This window comes from Pararge aegeria, chromosome 25 (assembly GCF_905163445.1).
Source record: "Pararge aegeria chromosome 25, ilParAegt1.1, whole genome shotgun sequence".
Classification (NCBI taxonomy): domain Eukaryota; kingdom Metazoa; phylum Arthropoda; class Insecta; order Lepidoptera; family Nymphalidae; genus Pararge; species Pararge aegeria.
Genome location: NC_053204.1, coordinates 2,886,495 through 2,904,275, shown reverse-complemented (window position 1 = coordinate 2,904,275; position 17,781 = coordinate 2,886,495). Strand labels below are relative to the sequence as shown.

General features: G+C 36.2%; 1 protein-coding gene across 1 annotated transcript in view; it reads left to right on the top strand.

The window, feature by feature from the left end:
* Window positions 1-1,948: 1,948 nt before the first annotated feature.
* Window positions 1,949-17,781, top strand: part of LOC120634825 (neurotrimin-like) — a 28,873-nt gene continuing 13,040 nt past the window's right edge. Inside the window, exons 1-2 of the mRNA XM_039905649.1 lie at window positions 1,949-2,275; window positions 15,293-15,450. Coding sequence (XP_039761583.1) covers window positions 2,140-2,275; window positions 15,293-15,450 — 294 coding nt within the window. The 5' untranslated portion in view covers window positions 1,949-2,139. The remainder of the gene's footprint in view (window positions 2,276-15,292; window positions 15,451-17,781) is intronic.

Sequence of the window (17,781 nt, the reverse complement as noted above, 5' to 3'; positions counted from 1 at the left end):
CTCCACAATGGCGCTGGTGGATGCACAGGGTATGGTATGAATGTAGCAATCGTAGATGAATTGAAGTATGCAGAGTTAAAAAATTTAATGTCATTATCGACTAAAGTAGTTAATTATTGAGAATTTCAACAACTTACGTTGTACAAAATATTGTGGTAAATATAACCTTACTTCCTTGTATCTCCATACTTCCTTGCTTATTTTACAAGCCTACTCTAACAATATTTATATTTGGCGCTTCTTTTAAGAGTTACCCTGATGCAAATGTGGCGCCATCCTAATTTAATACATTTTGACGACACTTTTTCATATACACAGATGACTCTCCTTACCTCTACCCTCCATAGATTCGTCGTAAGTACATGTCATACACTCCACGCTTTTGACTTATACGCCAGCTAGTGGCAAAAAAATTAAAAAAAAAAAATTTTTCTTGTTCATCTTAAAATGTTGACTGTGAAGAGAATAATGTGAATTAGTTTATTAAAGGGCGTTGTAATGTACGCTCAGTAATTAAGTAATTTAGATGGTTAGCCTTGACGACAAATGAAATATTCTTACGCTTGCTTTAAAATTCGTTGGCTTTGTTAATAATAGCTGATTGTTAGATGCGATGACAAATATTTATTTTTAAAATACACAACATATTCATTTTCTTAGCGGTGATAGCCCAGTGGGTAGGATTTCGGCTTCACTTTCAGTGGGCCGAGTTCGAATCCCAGCACGCTCCTCTAACTTTTCTAAGTTATGTGCGTTCTAAGCAATTAAAGTATAACTAAGAGTTCTCCATAATATTCTAAAAGGTGTTTGGAGTCCACCAATCCGCACTGGGACAGCGTGGTGGGCTACGGCCTTTTAACCCCTTCTCATTGTAGGAGGAGACTCGTACCCTATAGTGGGCAGGTAATAGGTTGATATTATTATATGATATGATGCAAAATGGGAGTATCGGACGGTTATCGTGCCGAGATCGGAGGTCAGTATGTGAAGCAGAATCGGAAATATAGCGAAAACGGTATTTAAAGTACGAGGGAGTGATTGGATAGTTTTAATAGTATAACCATAGACAATAATATGTTTATGTGCAGCATAGAGCAAGGAAGTGTTTGTAAAGTCGACACGCGATCCCGAAAGGCGTCTTAAATGACTAATCTTGCTTTAAATGCCGACTCCTTTATAAAGGTGAATCAATTAATTGACGGGATGCGTCAAAGTTGGTGGCACAATGAGCTCTACATTGAAGTATCTGCAACTCATGTGACAAAAGGAGAAAATATGGCAAAAGGAATATTTCTTTTTACATATTTTATGTTCAGTTAAGGGATGTGACACCTAAAAAAAAAGAAAGAGGCAAATGGGCATTACAACCATTGCTTAAAGCAATATTATTATTATATTTTTGAGGATTTTTAAAGGATTATAATCTTTAATTTATCTATTTTAGGGTCACCCAGAGTATTTTAAATTTCATCATGGTTAGCAGTAATTATTATATAAGATAAAATTTTAACTAAAATGTCATTTGTCCTGCTATTCTTAAATAATATTTAGCACCTGTAATGGCAATCTGATACATATTTTAATTCGTCACGCTCCTCGTCCGTGTGTTGTTTTCCTGAGGTAAAAGGTAGCCACAAATCTTTATAGAGTCTAAAAACATTTTTTTTAACAAAGAAAAATCAAATCTCTCGTTGTGCCCCCAGGAATCTAACTGCTCATTGAACGCGCGAGCGCGGGAGCAGATGAACGCTGTTCTTTTACATGTAGCGCGCGCGTTGAACGACAATAATTCAAATGTCGAATGAGGGTTTTTAATTTTGAACTTTTTCATAGACAATTTTGTTTTTGTGACGTATTTAAAACTTTTTTAATTTCCGTAAATCGAAGAAGGTTTTGTAATTTTCAATAAATAACTTTTAACGTTTTTTGTTTAGTGTAAGTAGGAAAAAAAAGTCCTAGGAAGCTTTTTTATTGTTAATCCGAATCCTACCTAGCTATTAGGTTGCGTTTAGTATCATAATGGAATAATGCTTTGAAAGACTTTCTCGTGATTTTTTAAATGTGAAGTGTTGTAAATTCGTAAAAAGAAGGTATCGATATTTTGTGGTGGTGTAATTAATATATATTTTTTGGGCAAAAATGGGTAGTAAAGTTTTAATATTAATGTTATCAGTGGAACTGGTATTGTGTGATCAAGAGTTTAAAAGTGTACCGGTTACTGTAAAAGCTTATGAAAATGACACCGTATTACTGCCTTGCTACACGGACAATACAGGTCAGTATATTTTGTTAAAGGGGGCTTGGTAAAAATATAAACGAATTAATGAATGAATATTTTATAGTACAACACTAAAAATACAGTAAAATTGTTAATAACAAGTTCACATAATTTATAGAATTTTTATAAGTAATATATGTTTATTGATATTCACCACCTACCTCTCTTGAGCTGTGTTCAACTCCTTCGGTTGCCTGGAAGAGATCGCTATGTAGCGATAAGGCCGCCAAATTGTATACTTTTTGTTTCCAACTTTTCTATATGTTTATGTGGTGTACAATAAAAGTGAATTCATTCATTCATTTATCAACTAAGTAACTAGTTTCTCTGTGGCATTATCTCGTCTCATGGAAAGCTCAAAGCTAAACTATATTGTTCTATTTATGAATTTCATTAGCCTATTAACGTTCCATTGCTCGACAAAAGCCTCGACCTCATAGCAGAGAGAGTTTTAGAGCACAGACAACGCTACTGTTATGCGGGTTTATCAATTTTATAGTGATCTTTTTTTTAAAAAAGCTACAAATATTAGCATTAGTGAAATCTATCACTTTGTAGGGAAGGACCTATTTGACAACCCCGTACAAGAAAAAAATAATGAATCGCTGCGCTGGTGTCACGGTTTGTTACTTTGTAATATAAGAACCTAGGGGCCCGATCGAAGTTAATAAAGCTATATCCGGCGTAAGGTAAATCTTTAATTTTGTATGGTTGTACTGACGTCACTATTTGTCAACTTCCTCCATAATAATATGAATTTCAAAGATCATCCTTCATTGATTATAATAGTCACAGATTCGAAACCCATGTTCACCTATCGAGCTGTACACATAACAAAAGTGTCTTAACAGAAAGCTTCGATGTATGTTAATGCGCCAAGGCTTTCTCGAGGCACGTTCATGTTTTTTTTTTGTTTTATATACCTAACTATGCACGTTTGTCTTTTAGTCTTATTAGTAAAGAAGGAGAGAGATAGAAGAAAATATAAGCTGTTTAAGTAGCTCAGAGTCACTCAGCGGGCGATGGAGAGAGCTATGCTAGGAGTATCTCTACGTGATAAAATCAGAAATGAGGAGATCCGTAGGAGAACTAGAGTTACCGATATAGCTCAGCGAGTCGCGAAGCTGAAGTGGCAATGGGCAGGGCACATAGCTGGGAGAACCGATGGACGTTGGGGTCTTAATGTGCTGGAATGGCGACTCCGCACCGGTAAACGCAGCGTAGGTCGGCCCCCAACGAGGTGGACAGATTACATCAGGCGAGTCGCTGGGAGCCTCTGAAGGCAAACGGCCCAGGACCGTGGATTGTGGAACTCCCTACAAAAGACCTATGTCCAGCAGTGGACGTCTATTGGTGGAAATGATGATGAAAATGTGAATTTAAGAACATCGAATACAATTAACTCGTACCTATTGTGTGTAAGCCAAAATGATTTTTAGAAGGAAGTTAATAAGACCAGTTATTGTTGGTATCGGTTTTATCTCTCTTGATTCGTAGTCAAGTTATGTTGAGCGCTGTGAATTTAAGTTGGAGGTCCCGGGTCGATTCCCCGAAGTGGCAATTTGGGAATTTATTATTTCTGAATTTTCTATAGCCGTAGCTAGTTAGCATCCTACTGACAAAGACGTGCCGATAAGCGATTTAGTGTACCGGTGCGATGTCGCGTAGAAACCGATTTGGGGTATGACTACCATACTCCCTAACAGGTTAGCCCGCTACCATCTTAGACTGCATAATCACTTACCACCAGGTGAGATTGCAGTCAAGGGCTAACTTGTACTCGAATAAAAAAAAAGCTGTACCGAGGATGTAGGTACTGCCGCCATGCTTATTTCTGCTGCTAAAGGGGGTCCTTCGGAGGGGGGAATCCCACATAACCTCTATCCTGCCAAGGGTCGGAGGTATAAAGATTTTCCACCACGCATAAAAAAGGCTACTCTACAGCTTAGTCCGTCAATTAAAACTGTAAAAAATGCATATTATCTACTCAGATTAAACCTTTTCCTTGCGCAACAGTAATCTGGCTATCTGGTATTATACGCTACATTATTCCAAGTCGTAATTTGGACAACATAAAATATCGTTATTTACAGCTTATTAAAGTTATCATACGCCGCGCCGGCGACTCTTTACTGTGTTTTAGGGTTCCGTAATCGAAAACTGTCAATGGGACTGTTTCCTAAGACTTCTACTGTTTGTCTGGTGTCCTACTGTCAGACTGTTAGCAGGGCTTTGTCTCGTGAACTTTAACAAAACAGAATAAATATTGTTATTATTATAATGTTGAAAAAGAGAAACTCCTGAGTTTCGCCGGCTTCTTTTTTGTGGAATCTACCTTCCATTTTAAACCTCACCTTTTTTTTTTGCACGACTCATCATGCGAAGCATCAGTGCTTTACGATCGAAAATTTTTTTTCGCCTCATTTCGGCGGCTATTTTTATTATTATAGCCTTGTTAGTTAACGGAATCAAGATATTTTGCATACTATTGTCGAGATAATTTAATGGAGATTAATTCCATACTTTAAAAAAATTGATTTACTGCAATAGAATTGGAAAAAAACACCAAAATAGGTCAAAAAATTTTCCTGTCCGTCATGTGTGAAACCCTAACTAACTTGTGAAAAAATCCATTATTTGAGTTATTTTTTTTTTTTTTAAATTCTAATCGACGATGTAGGTCACTGAATGCGAATGATTACTTAATTCAGAGTACTTTAATTGCAATTAATAAAAAACGAAAACTGCAAGACTGTACTGATCTATATTTATCTATATTTATCCATGATCTGATCTATATTTATCCATGTAAAATTAACATGGATGGTGATATATCTATATCTATAGATATTATGTACATTTTATTCCACCAGGGGCGCCTGTGCATCACTTTCCTAGTACAGCTGTTTTAAAATATATTTTTTTTCTTTTTTTTTTTTTCAATATTTGATAATTAAATGAGCACTTTGGATTTTTTTATTCTACTACAAGTGTACTAGATTACAAACCTTGATTGTAATCTCACCTGGCAGTAAGTAATAATGCAGTCTAAGATAATAGTGGGCTAACCTGTTAGGGAGTATGGTAGGCATACCCCTAATCGGTTTCTTCGCAACACTTAGTGGCACGACTTTGTCAGTAGGGTGTTTGTTAACTAGCGACGGCCAAAGCCTCCCACCAGACCAGACCAGAGAAAATTCAGAAATTATAAATTCCCAAATTGCCCCTGTCAGGAATCGAACCAGGGAGCTTCTATTTAAATTCACAGCGCTCACCGTTGCGCCAGGAAGGTAGTCAAAAATTAAAGAGGTCTACATGAAGTTAATGAATATTAAATTCGAATTTGAATTAAAGTACCTTTATAGAGTTATAATATTCACAGAGTATGTATTTATTTTGCTGCTATACAAACAAATAATTAAAAAGTGAGATTAAAAAATTAAAAAATTATTGAAAATAAACAAATAATTGAAAACGGAATTGTATACGGATTTAATTAAATAAAAAAAAAAATAGTCATCATCCAATTTTTAAGTATTGTTATAAAACGAAAAACAAACGTTCTTTCTTTTACAAAAGTATTTAAAAAGTACGGAACCCCTTGTGTGCAAGTCGGACTCGTACTTGGCGGGTCTTTTACAGCAATGTGTCGCTTAGGGCACTCGAACACGAATTGGTTTTTCACAGTGTGTAACAACTTATCCCGTATATATACGCTTGTCACTGACAAGTGATATGAACGTACTTGCCGGTAAATTACAAATAATCCAATACTGCGAATAGAACCTGGAACATGTGATCTGTACTCCAACATGCAAACTACTGAAGCATCGGAGCATGTTCTTAAATAAATGAAATCGCATAATATATTATATACTCTATCTGGTGCAGCACATCTTTCGGGACTTTTAAAAATGCCGCGCTAACAGACCCTAATTCTTACTAGCCACAGATTTAACAACATACAGAACCCTCATTCAGCCGTTATTGCATGCAATGCATTGTGTCCTCAAGCAGTGTAAACGCCCTGCACTTCACACCCGCGGAAAGTTGCTAACTCACAAATTTTTCCCATTTTCCCCAAATTATGGTAAACGTTTAGAATATTAGAGGTAAAATAATTACTGTCAACTGCTAAATGGAATGAGGTGACTAACCACCTGTTCGAGATACACTACTAAAGTGGAGTGGTTTTTGATGCTTCAATAATAGACGTGTACACGGTTTCTGTACGTTCTTTATTCTGTGTTACCAGCATTATCAGCTCACTGCAGGGCACGCTTGTCCTCTCAGAATGAGAAGTCCACTACGCTGGCCAACTGCAGATTATTAGACTTCACACGCCTTTGAAAATATTATTGGCCACTCTCAGGCATTTAGGAATCCTTTACAAAATTTAAAAAAAAACTTGGATATTGAATGTGCCTAAGATCGGTGCTGACTGCAGAGGTATCGTAGTAAATGGTAGTAGTAGCACAAAGAACGCTGCTGCCCGTTTTCCTCTTTATTCCCTTAATCATCTCGTACGATATCCGCGGGAGGAAGAGGGACAACTGTTATCATATATGCCGTCACCACACGAAAACTTCACAGAAGTTATTTCCAATTCTAATATAAAAAGAACAAGTGTTTATTTAGGGACAACAAGAAATAAATATCCTTTGTTCGTATCCATGACACAAGCTTCTCGTATATATGTGCTAAACTTCATTGAAATCGGTTCAAATAAACAGACGCACTATGTTATATTATTCGCAACCAATCGACTTGATTTTTGGCATAGAGAAAACTACATAGAAAACTACGTCTAGAGTAAAAAAAAAAACAGACTCTGAGTATAAAAATACAATATTAACTATTCTATGGAATAATTATTTATGAACATTAATTACTGCCTTAATTTTTTAAAGGACAGTAATATATTTCCTGACCGCATTACAAAAATTAAACGCAACTCTTCAGACTTGTATGTGAGATTCCTTATATTTTCAAATATGTCTAAACAAATAGCCGGGGTCATAATTTTGTAACAATCGTTTTTATTAATGATTAGATTATAGTGCCGCTGTGTTTATGTAATTTATATTTGACGCCCAACCCGTTATTGGACGAGAATTTAAAGTAAGATAATTTAAATACCAAGATTATTTAATCTGCTTGGATTGTCTATGGTTGGTAGGGACGGCAAGAATTGTTATCGATATTCGACTCGATTTACAACAATAAATAATAAAATAAAGCTTTATTATCCCTTGGCTGACTAGTACGGAAAAAAATTAAAATAATAAACAGAAAAAATAAACAAGAATATAACTACAAGACAAGAATATTTTTACAAATTGTTACACTTGGTTTACAGCTTGTTTCGTTATACATATAACCTTTTTTTGACTAATTGAATTAAACAACTTTACAAAAAGTTCTAAAATATATAGGTATGTACCCTATTAAAAAGAGGAAATATTTGTTTGTTTATTTGTAATCACGATCCCCTGTCGGGGAGTAAACCAGAGTCCTAAAAAAAGGATTCAGGATATCGCAAAATAAACAGCAACAGGTGATAAAGAAACAAAAATACTCAAAAATACTCCCATTCATAGGACCACGGTACTTAACAGTTCACCAAGGAGATCGAGAAATAGTTATAGTTTTAAAATATCAAATTCGGAACACTATCAGGCTCTATCACTGAAGTGGCAAGTCTCAACTGTAGTTCTTCAACGAAGCTCTTCTAGTCTGATTTGATCACGTAGAGATACACCAAACATAGCTCTCTCCATCACCCGCCGTGTTACTTTAAGCCTTCTTATAAAAACAACCACGCCCATAGAAAACAACTACGTTTCAAAGCCGTAATTCATCACTGGCAACACGCAGTTCCAACCCTGATGTTTGTATTAGAAAGATTAAAAAAAAACGTGTGTGTACTATGTACCTACACGCGTTGGAAGTTACACATAAAAAAATTGGAAAACCAATAGACTAATTAGCGGACAACCAAGTTTCACTCAATATTAAAGTTTGAGGTTTGAACCGCATTTAGATTTTTGGGAGGCCGCAAAGTTTGACAATTGAAAGTGCCACTGTCAAACCTTACAGCTAGCTTCAGGGTGTTGGTTTTTTGTGACGGCATGCGCATCGTAAAAAAATTACTCTCATCATTTTTCCATACCGCGAATTCATAAGAAGTGACTATATTACAAAATATTTTATTGTTTCATCTTTTACTGAATAGAATAGAATAGAATAAATTTTATAGCTTTACCCAAAAATATGTACACACATATTTTTGGTGTTGTAAGTGGGAACAGTTCCAACAGTTTGCCACTTTCTGGCGTGCAATTTTCTTACATATTTAGAGTTTATTTAAATTATTTAAAATTTTAAACTTTAGACACTAACTAAGAAACGTTACAAAAATATTCGTTAATATTATAATACGCCTTGCTTATTAACCAAATTCTTAACCTATTTTTAAAAAATGAAGTAAAGTTCTAAAGTTAAAAACTATGTAAATCGACTTCCTGCAAATGAAATTGGGTTTGTACCTATACCTGACGGAAGTGTTTAACGCACAACGTAATAATTTTATTATTATCTCCATAATTTGCAAGTCGCAATCAGATAGGGCAGCTGTTTGAATATGTAGTGTGCGTTTGTGGGTGTTCACAAAAGGCACAAAAGCGGGACACTTTTGTGTAAAGGTCCCGGCTCTATTCACGGCGCGATCCGTCGTTTTAGAACTAGGACGGCCTGAACGTGTATATCTATCGATAAGGGCACCATTCACGATCCGTCGCCTCAAAACTGTCGTTCATAAACTTACAATCGATCGCTGTCATTAATGGCATGGCATGACATGGCATCATATAAAGCTTAAACCGGTGATTTTAGTAATTTCGATTGCATACAATTTTGAGCGTGTCCAGCCACCAATCGGCACTGGGCCAGCGTGGTGGGCTATGGCTATTCTAATTGAGGGTGGAGACCCGTGATACGTAGTGGGTTAATATGATGATGATAATGATGAAGTAACGCCTTGTGGTGACGGCGGATCAGAATACAGTTGTCACTGTACACGCGGGTATCGTACGAGGCGACTAAGGGAAAATATCGGAGAACGGGCAGCACCGTTTTCTGTGCTACTACTACCGTTAACTTAGATTGCGAGATGTGATTAGCAAACCCTTTCGGTGGGAGAGGCTTTTATTTATTTATTTAGCAACACATCCCGTGAAGACATTACAGTTGCCCAATTCGTCTCCCCGAGGCTATAAAAAGAATTTAACAACAACAAATATTAATCACAAAAAATAAAACAAAATTAGCTATATAAAATTAAGAATTATAAAAAACAATAATAGTAACCAAAAATTTAAATTATCTCTCTGGAGGAAGGTTAAATTTTCCTCTCCCACAGCTTTATCAACTCTCAGAGCACTGGCGCACAAGTGGAAATAATATCCAAATACGTGTAATTATAAACGGAGGTAGACTTCTACTTTACCCGTGCTTTAGCATATGGACATGTTAATTATATCCCCTGTCACTTGTCAGGGGGTATATACCGGGGATATAATTTTTGTTTTCTGTCTGTGGACAGCAGCAGTGGACTTTTATAGGCTATGATGATGAATCCATGTAAACTGGCTTAAGTCCTTCGTACGAGCTACAGGTTAGCAACCTGTAGCTTAAAGTATCGGAGCATGCAATATCACGTTATATTCCAATCGATTCATAGCGCTCGATCGCTCGTATTTGAATGGAAGTTTTAAAGCGAAGCTGCGATTACATGCAATCGATCGCTGGGACAGATTGGCTGTGAATGGGGACCTTTAGCCACGCGTCTACTACGCAGTGTCACCGCCGTCGTTGCGAAACAAAAAAATACCTGCGAACGTTGAGTGAATAATTGTATGGATGTGCATGTATGTTGATATATTGATCAATTCGTGTATGCTGAATTCCTTATACTTCAAATCTAATCATTTTTATTTTTATTTATTTTTTATTTATTTGGGACAGAAAACAATTTCATATTACAAAAATAGCTCTAAACTAAAACTAAACATAAAAAAGGTAATATGTAAACACTATCCACATAATATTGTAAGGATCAGTAGGGCGATACGATGTACATACGAGTAACACTTACTATGTGAGATAATATTAACTTTAGGTACCTACCTTAAGAACCTAATCAAAATTTAAATATAGCTGTAATAGCAAGTTAATAAAAATCTCTAGAGCTAAAAAAAGAAACAAAGGAATTGATAAACTTATTGATTGGTTGATATAAAAGAAGAGAAAGAAAGAAAACACACATTTAACTTAGAAGACTAAATTACTAATCAGAGAAAATAATATTAAAAAATATTGATTAAGTTCTTTTGTAGCTACATTCAGACAGAATGAAGATGTACGAGACGCTAGGCAATTATATACCAAAGAGCAGCCTAGCATTTGTTTTGATTGCTCAAATCGTTGCTTTTTTTACTTGAATGTTGAGGTGTTATATCAAAATGCCTTTTTAAAAAAAATATCTGATGATTTTAAATATCTATATAGAAGTGTTTTATTAGGAATAACAACTTATTATAACAAGATCTCGCAGTTATTTTTACTTGTATTTTTTTATGTGAATTGTGTGTGATAAATTTGGAATAACTCGACTTCGAATATTTACAATTTCATATAGTTTGAAAGATCCATAAAAATATTTTATCACTTGTACGGTTGTACATAAACTAAAAAAAAATCAAAATTAATTTATTAAAAATAAGCCTTAATAAGCACTTTTGAAACGTCAAGTATTTCTGTTTGTCGTGACTCTAACACTAGTTCGGAAGGCAGATTCTACCGAGATTCTGCCAGCAAGAAACTCAGCAGTAGTTCTTTTCCAACATAATTTTCCAACTTAACAATCATTGTTCTATCTGACGGCCGATAGACGCTGTTTGCAGCGACCCTTCTTTCTGAGTCCAAGGCCGTGGGTTCGATTCCCACTACTGGAAAATGTTTGTGTGATGAGCATGAATGTTTTTCAGTGTCTGTGTGTTTATATGTATATTCTAAGTATTTATGTATATTATTTATAAAAAATATTCATCAGTCATCTTAATACCAATAACACAAGCTACGCTTAAATTGGGGCTAGATGGCGATGTGTGTAGTGTCGTAGTATATTTATTTATCTTGTGTGAGACGAAAGCGGAGCGGCTTCAGACAACCTTGTCATAAAGAAATTCATCAATAGTGTTTTTATACATTCTTTAATTTTATGTAATGGTAAATCTAATATTACCTTTTGTATCATAATTTATATATTTAATTATATTATAACTCAGTAATTATAAATAAATGTTTTTTTTAATGCACTACAAATTAGCCCTTGATGTCAAGTTGCGATGCTGCGAAGAAACTGTCCAGGGGTACGGGTCTAATATAACCTCTTTGTAGGTTAGCCCGTTTCCGTCTTAGACTGCATTATCTCTTACCAGTAGGTATGATTGTTGTCGAGTGCTATCTTGCAGTGGAATTAAAAACAAGGTAAGTTTACCATCGGTTCAGATTAATACACACTCGTCCAAAGGAAAGTGCTATTCATACATGAATGTTCTCGTTACGGACAGGAAGGGGGCATAGATTCGGATCTTTGTGTACCAATTGTCACTAAATGGGTCCCCTTGTATTGGTTGGGCATATGAACGAGGTTCCTACCATTAACACACAACACATTTCTCTTTAAATCATGACTTTTGTTGAAGTGATATATAGTATTTATGTATATATTCATTAATATAATCATATGCACTATCATCGTAAAGAAAACCTCTTTTCGCGAGTTTGTATATCGAACCTTTATTAGAGTCACCATTGATATGTACAGTCATAAGTGACATTTAAAAATATATATAAGAGTTTGTAATCGCAATCGCAATCGCAATCGCAATCACAATCGCAAACACAAGCACAGTCACAATCACAATAATCACAATCACAACAATCGCAATCACAATCGCAATCGCAATCACAATCACAATCGCAATCGCAATCACAATCACAATCACAATCACAATCACAATCACAATCAAAATAACAATCACAATCACAGTCACAGTCATAATCACAATAATCACAATCGCAATCACAATTTCAGTCACAGTCACAGTCACAGTCATAATAATCACAATCGCAATCGTAATTCCAATCATAATCACAGTCACAGTCATAATAATCACAATCACAATCGCAATCACAGTCACAGTCATAATCACAATCACAATCACAATCACAATCGCAATCACAATCACAATCGCAATCGCAATCGCAATCGCAATCGCAATCGCAATCGCAATCGCAAACACTATCACAATCGCAATCGCAATCGCAATCACAATCACAATCACAATCACTATCACTATCACTATCACTATCACTATCACTATCACTATCACTATCACTATCACTATCACTATCACAGTCACAATCACAATAATCACAATCACAGTCACTATCACAATAATCACAATCACAATTGCAATAGAAATCATAACAATCACAACCACAATCGCAATGGCAATCGCAATCGCAATCGCAATCGAAATCGCAATCTCAATCGAAATCACAATCACAATCACAGACACAGTCATAATAACAGTCATAATCACAGTCATAATCACAGTCACAATCACAATAATCACAATCGCAATCACAATCGCAATCGCAATCGCAATCGCAATCGCAATCGGCAACACAATCACAATCACAATAACAATCACAATCACAATCACAATCACAATCACAATCACAATCACAATCACAATCACAATCACAATCACAATCACAGTCACAGTCATAATCACAATAATCACAATCGCGATCACAATCGCAATCGCAATCGCAATCGCAATCGCAATCGCAATCGAAATCGCAATCTCAATCGAAATCACAATCACAATCACAATCACAGACACAGTCATAATCACAGTCATAATCACAGTCATAATCACAGTCATAATCACAGTCACAATCACAATAATCACAATCGCAATCACAATCGCAATCGCAATCGCAATCGCAATCGCAATCGCAATCGCAATCGCAAACACAATCACAATCACAATAACAATCACAATCACAATCACAATCACAATCACAATCACAATCACAATCACAATCACAATCACAATCACAATCACAATCACAGTCACAGTCACAGTCATAATCACAATAATCACAATCGCAATCACAATCGCAATCGCAATCGCAATCGCAATCGCAATCGCAAACACAATCACAATCACAATCACAATAACAATCACAATCACAATCACAATCACAATCACAATCACAATCACAATCACAATCGCAATCACAATCACAATCACAATAATCACAGTCACAGTCATAATCACAATCACAATCGCAATCGCAATCGCAATCGCAATCGCAAACACGATCACGATCACGATCACAATCACAGTCACAATCACAATCACAATCACAATCACAATCAAAATAGCAATCACAATCACAGTCACAGTCATAATCACAATAATCACAATCGCAATCACAATTTCAGTCACAGTCACAGTCACAGTCACAGTCACAGTCACAGTCATAATAATCACAATCACAATCGCAATCACAGTCACAGTCATAATCACAATCACAATCACAATCGCAATCACAATCGCAATCGCAATCGCAATCGCAATCGCAATCGCAATCGCAAACACTATCACAATCGCAATCGCAATCGCAATCGCAATCACAATCACAATCACAATCACTATCACTATCACTATCACTATCACTATCACTATCACTATCACTATCACTATCACAGTCACAATCACAATAATCACAATCACAGTCACTATCACAATAATCACAATCACAATTGCAATAGAAATCATAACAATCACAACCACAATCGCAATGGCAATCGCAATCGCAATCGCAATCGAAATCGCAATCTCAATCGAAACCACAATCACAATCACAATCACAGACACAGTCATAATCACAGTCATAATCACAGTCATAATCACAGTCACAATCACAATAATCACAATCGCAATCACAATCGCAATCGCAATCGCAATCGCAATCGCAATCGCAATCGCAATCGCAAACACAATCACAATCACAATCACAATCACAATCACAATCACAATCACAATCACAATCACAGTCACAGTCATAATCACAATAATCACAATCGCAATCACAATCGCAATCGCAATCGCAATCGCAATCGAAATCGCAATCTCAATCGAAATCACAATCACAATCACAGACACAGTCATAATCACAGTCATAATCACAGTCATAATCACAGTCACAATCACAATAATCACAATCGCAATCACAATCGCAATCGCAATCGCAATCGCAATCACAATCGCAATCGCAATCGCAATCGCAATCGCAAACACAATCACAATCACAATAACAATCACAATCACAATCACAATCACAATCACAATCACAATCACAATCACAATCACAATCACAATCACAGTCACAGTCATAATCACAATCGCAATCGCAATCACAGTCACAGTCATAATCACAATCACAATCACAATCGCAATCACAATCGCAATCGCAATCGCAATCGCAATCGGAATCGCAATCGCAATCGCAATCGCAGACATAATACAATCGCAATCGCAATCGCAATCGCAATCGCAATCGCAATCGCAATCATAATCACAATCACTATCACTATCACTATCACTATCACTATCACTATCACTATCACTATCACTATCACTATCACTATCACTATCACTATCACTATCACTATCACTATCACTATCACTATCACTATCACTATCACTATCACTATCACTATCACTATCACTATCACTATCACTATCACTATCACTATCACTATCACTATCACAGTCACAATCACAATCACAATCGCAATCACAATCACAATCACAAAAACCACCCGAAACCTAGTGTAATTATGTTTGTTCCTTTTTCCTGTTTCCTTAGAAGGCGATATCCGCGTGCGCTGGTACAAAAACGGCACGCTCCTCGCTGACAGCCGAGACCCCAATCTTCTGCTGCCTCTGCGCACGCGCATGTACGCCAACTTCAGCCTGCAGGTCGACGAGCTGATTGCAAAGGACACAGCTGAATACACCTGTGAGGTAGGTACAGAAGAAAGCCTTGTAGCGAGTTCTCTAAACGCCATCATCATGATCCAAAGCATTAAATCCCACTGCTGGGCGAAGGCTTTCAAAGTCAAAGTCAAATATTTCTTTACTCAAATAGGCACATAGATGGCACTTTTGGCACACATGTAGAATATGACATAAAAGTGAGTTGAAGGCGATAAATAAATTCATCAACTTAAAACTAAACCTACGAGGGTTCCAAACGCGCCCTGGTGTAAGAAGCCTACAACAAACTTTGCCGGTTGTTTTTCGCTACAAGCATTTTTATCGTTGACGTAGTCCTTAATACTATAATAGGACTTTAGTATAAGTATTTAAGTTCGACCCAGTTGTATGGATCGAATTTTGTATGTCCTCCCGACTCCCGACAAAGCAAATAATCTCCCGAAAAACAAGTTTGATAATTTAAAGTTCACATTTACGTCAAACGAAACTTGCAAATAACACATAAAAAAAATTACAAATACTTGTGGCAAGAACAAAAACAATAGACATGCTAATTCGTTTTTTATCTTATGTGTCACAAATACCTACTATGTTTTTTGTTTTCTTAAATCTACAGTGCAATGCAAAAATATTTTTGTTTACGTAATATATTATGAATAATTAATATTGTAAACTTATTTTTTTATTTCTCCCGACCAAAGCCCTAAAATCCCGAAAAATCGGTTATTGATCCCATTAACAGGAAGAATCGATCTGGCAACCCTGAATTATCAGTCCATGTTTTTGTGTGTGTGCTATGTTTAAAAACGTGTAATATGCATGTTGTTAGTGCTCTTAATAAATAAATAAACTGGTAGTTTATTGTAAAATTGTATACAATTTCCTTGAAATGAATTACTTATTTTATGAAGTCTACTTTATTGCACTGCAATATACTAGACTATATTTCAAGCTCTCAGCATCTCACACTATCAAGATCCGTCTGAGTTTTGCCTTTTAATATTTTAAGTAAATTTTTGAGTATCTAAGCGGTGATAGCGCATTGTGTAGGAGCTCGACTTCACTTCCATTCCATCCAAAGTTATGGTGAATATTAGTTAAGTTTAAAATGCAACGATAGAGTCGAAAAACAAACAAAATATAAATTAGTTTATTATTATTATTTTTTTTTTAATATTTATTATATTATGTATTATTTCATTTGTGTAATCTAGTTTAAGTAAGTATTAGGATGTAGTTATTAGTATGCATTTTTTTTTAATATGCAAAACCTGAAGTTTGTCATCCTTTTGTTTTCCTTATCCTAAGGTTGCCTGGAAGAGATCGCTACAAAGCGATAAGGTCGCCTTTTGTATACTTCTTCTGTCCGTGTTTTCTTTTATTCTTCTTCTGTATTCTGTATATCTATATTTGTGTGCAAATAAAGAGTATAAATAAATAAAATAAAAATATTTTTATCTCAGGAAAATAATCGTTTCCTACGGTATTATAAGAAAACAGTAAAGATTATTGGCCTTCATCATTGACGACCACCCTGGCGCACCCTGGTTCGATCCCGGGTCCCGGCAGGGGCCATTTGGGGATGTATAATTTCTGAATTTTCTCTGCTCTAGTCTGGTGAGAGGCTTTGGCCGTGGCTAGTTTAGTGCGAGCGATTTAGTGTTCCGGTGCGATGTCGCGTTGAAACCGATTACTGATATGACTAGCATACTCCCTAACAGATTAGCCCGTTAGACTGCATCACAACTTAACACCAGGTGAGATTGCAGTCAAGGGCTAACTTGTAGTGGAATAAAAAAAAAATGCCTACAACTGCTGGAGCAAAGGCCTCCCTCCTGGAGAGTTTTCCAATCACCACGCTTGGCAGACAGGATAGTGATCGCAGCAGATTCTAGTAGGACGCTACTGTCCGCTCTTCGTAACATTCACTTGGTCACCTCGTACGACACCCGCGGGAATGCGTGGGGTATTGGCAACTTGATTCTTATCTGTGATACTATCAGTGGCGTGCATTGGGTTCCTTACCAGGGTATGCAAACTGCAGGGAAATTGAATATAACGGCTGAAATTCTCCTCCTATACGGGTTATATATCAATTTTAGGGTATGCAGTGCTTTTGTGCATATATGAAGTGCACGCCACTGGATACTATACGGATTCGTCACAAGGCATGCTATTTCTAACTACTGCGTACGAGCCGGATTTTAGAAACAATGAATGGTTGAAGCCCGCCATTCAATTACGAACCGTAGCGGATGCCACGGCAACAATTAGCTTTATCTGCCGCCAGCCCTTTGAACTGGCCTAACGTAATTTATTAATAGGGATGTACACACACAAATAAGAACCTTTTTTTTA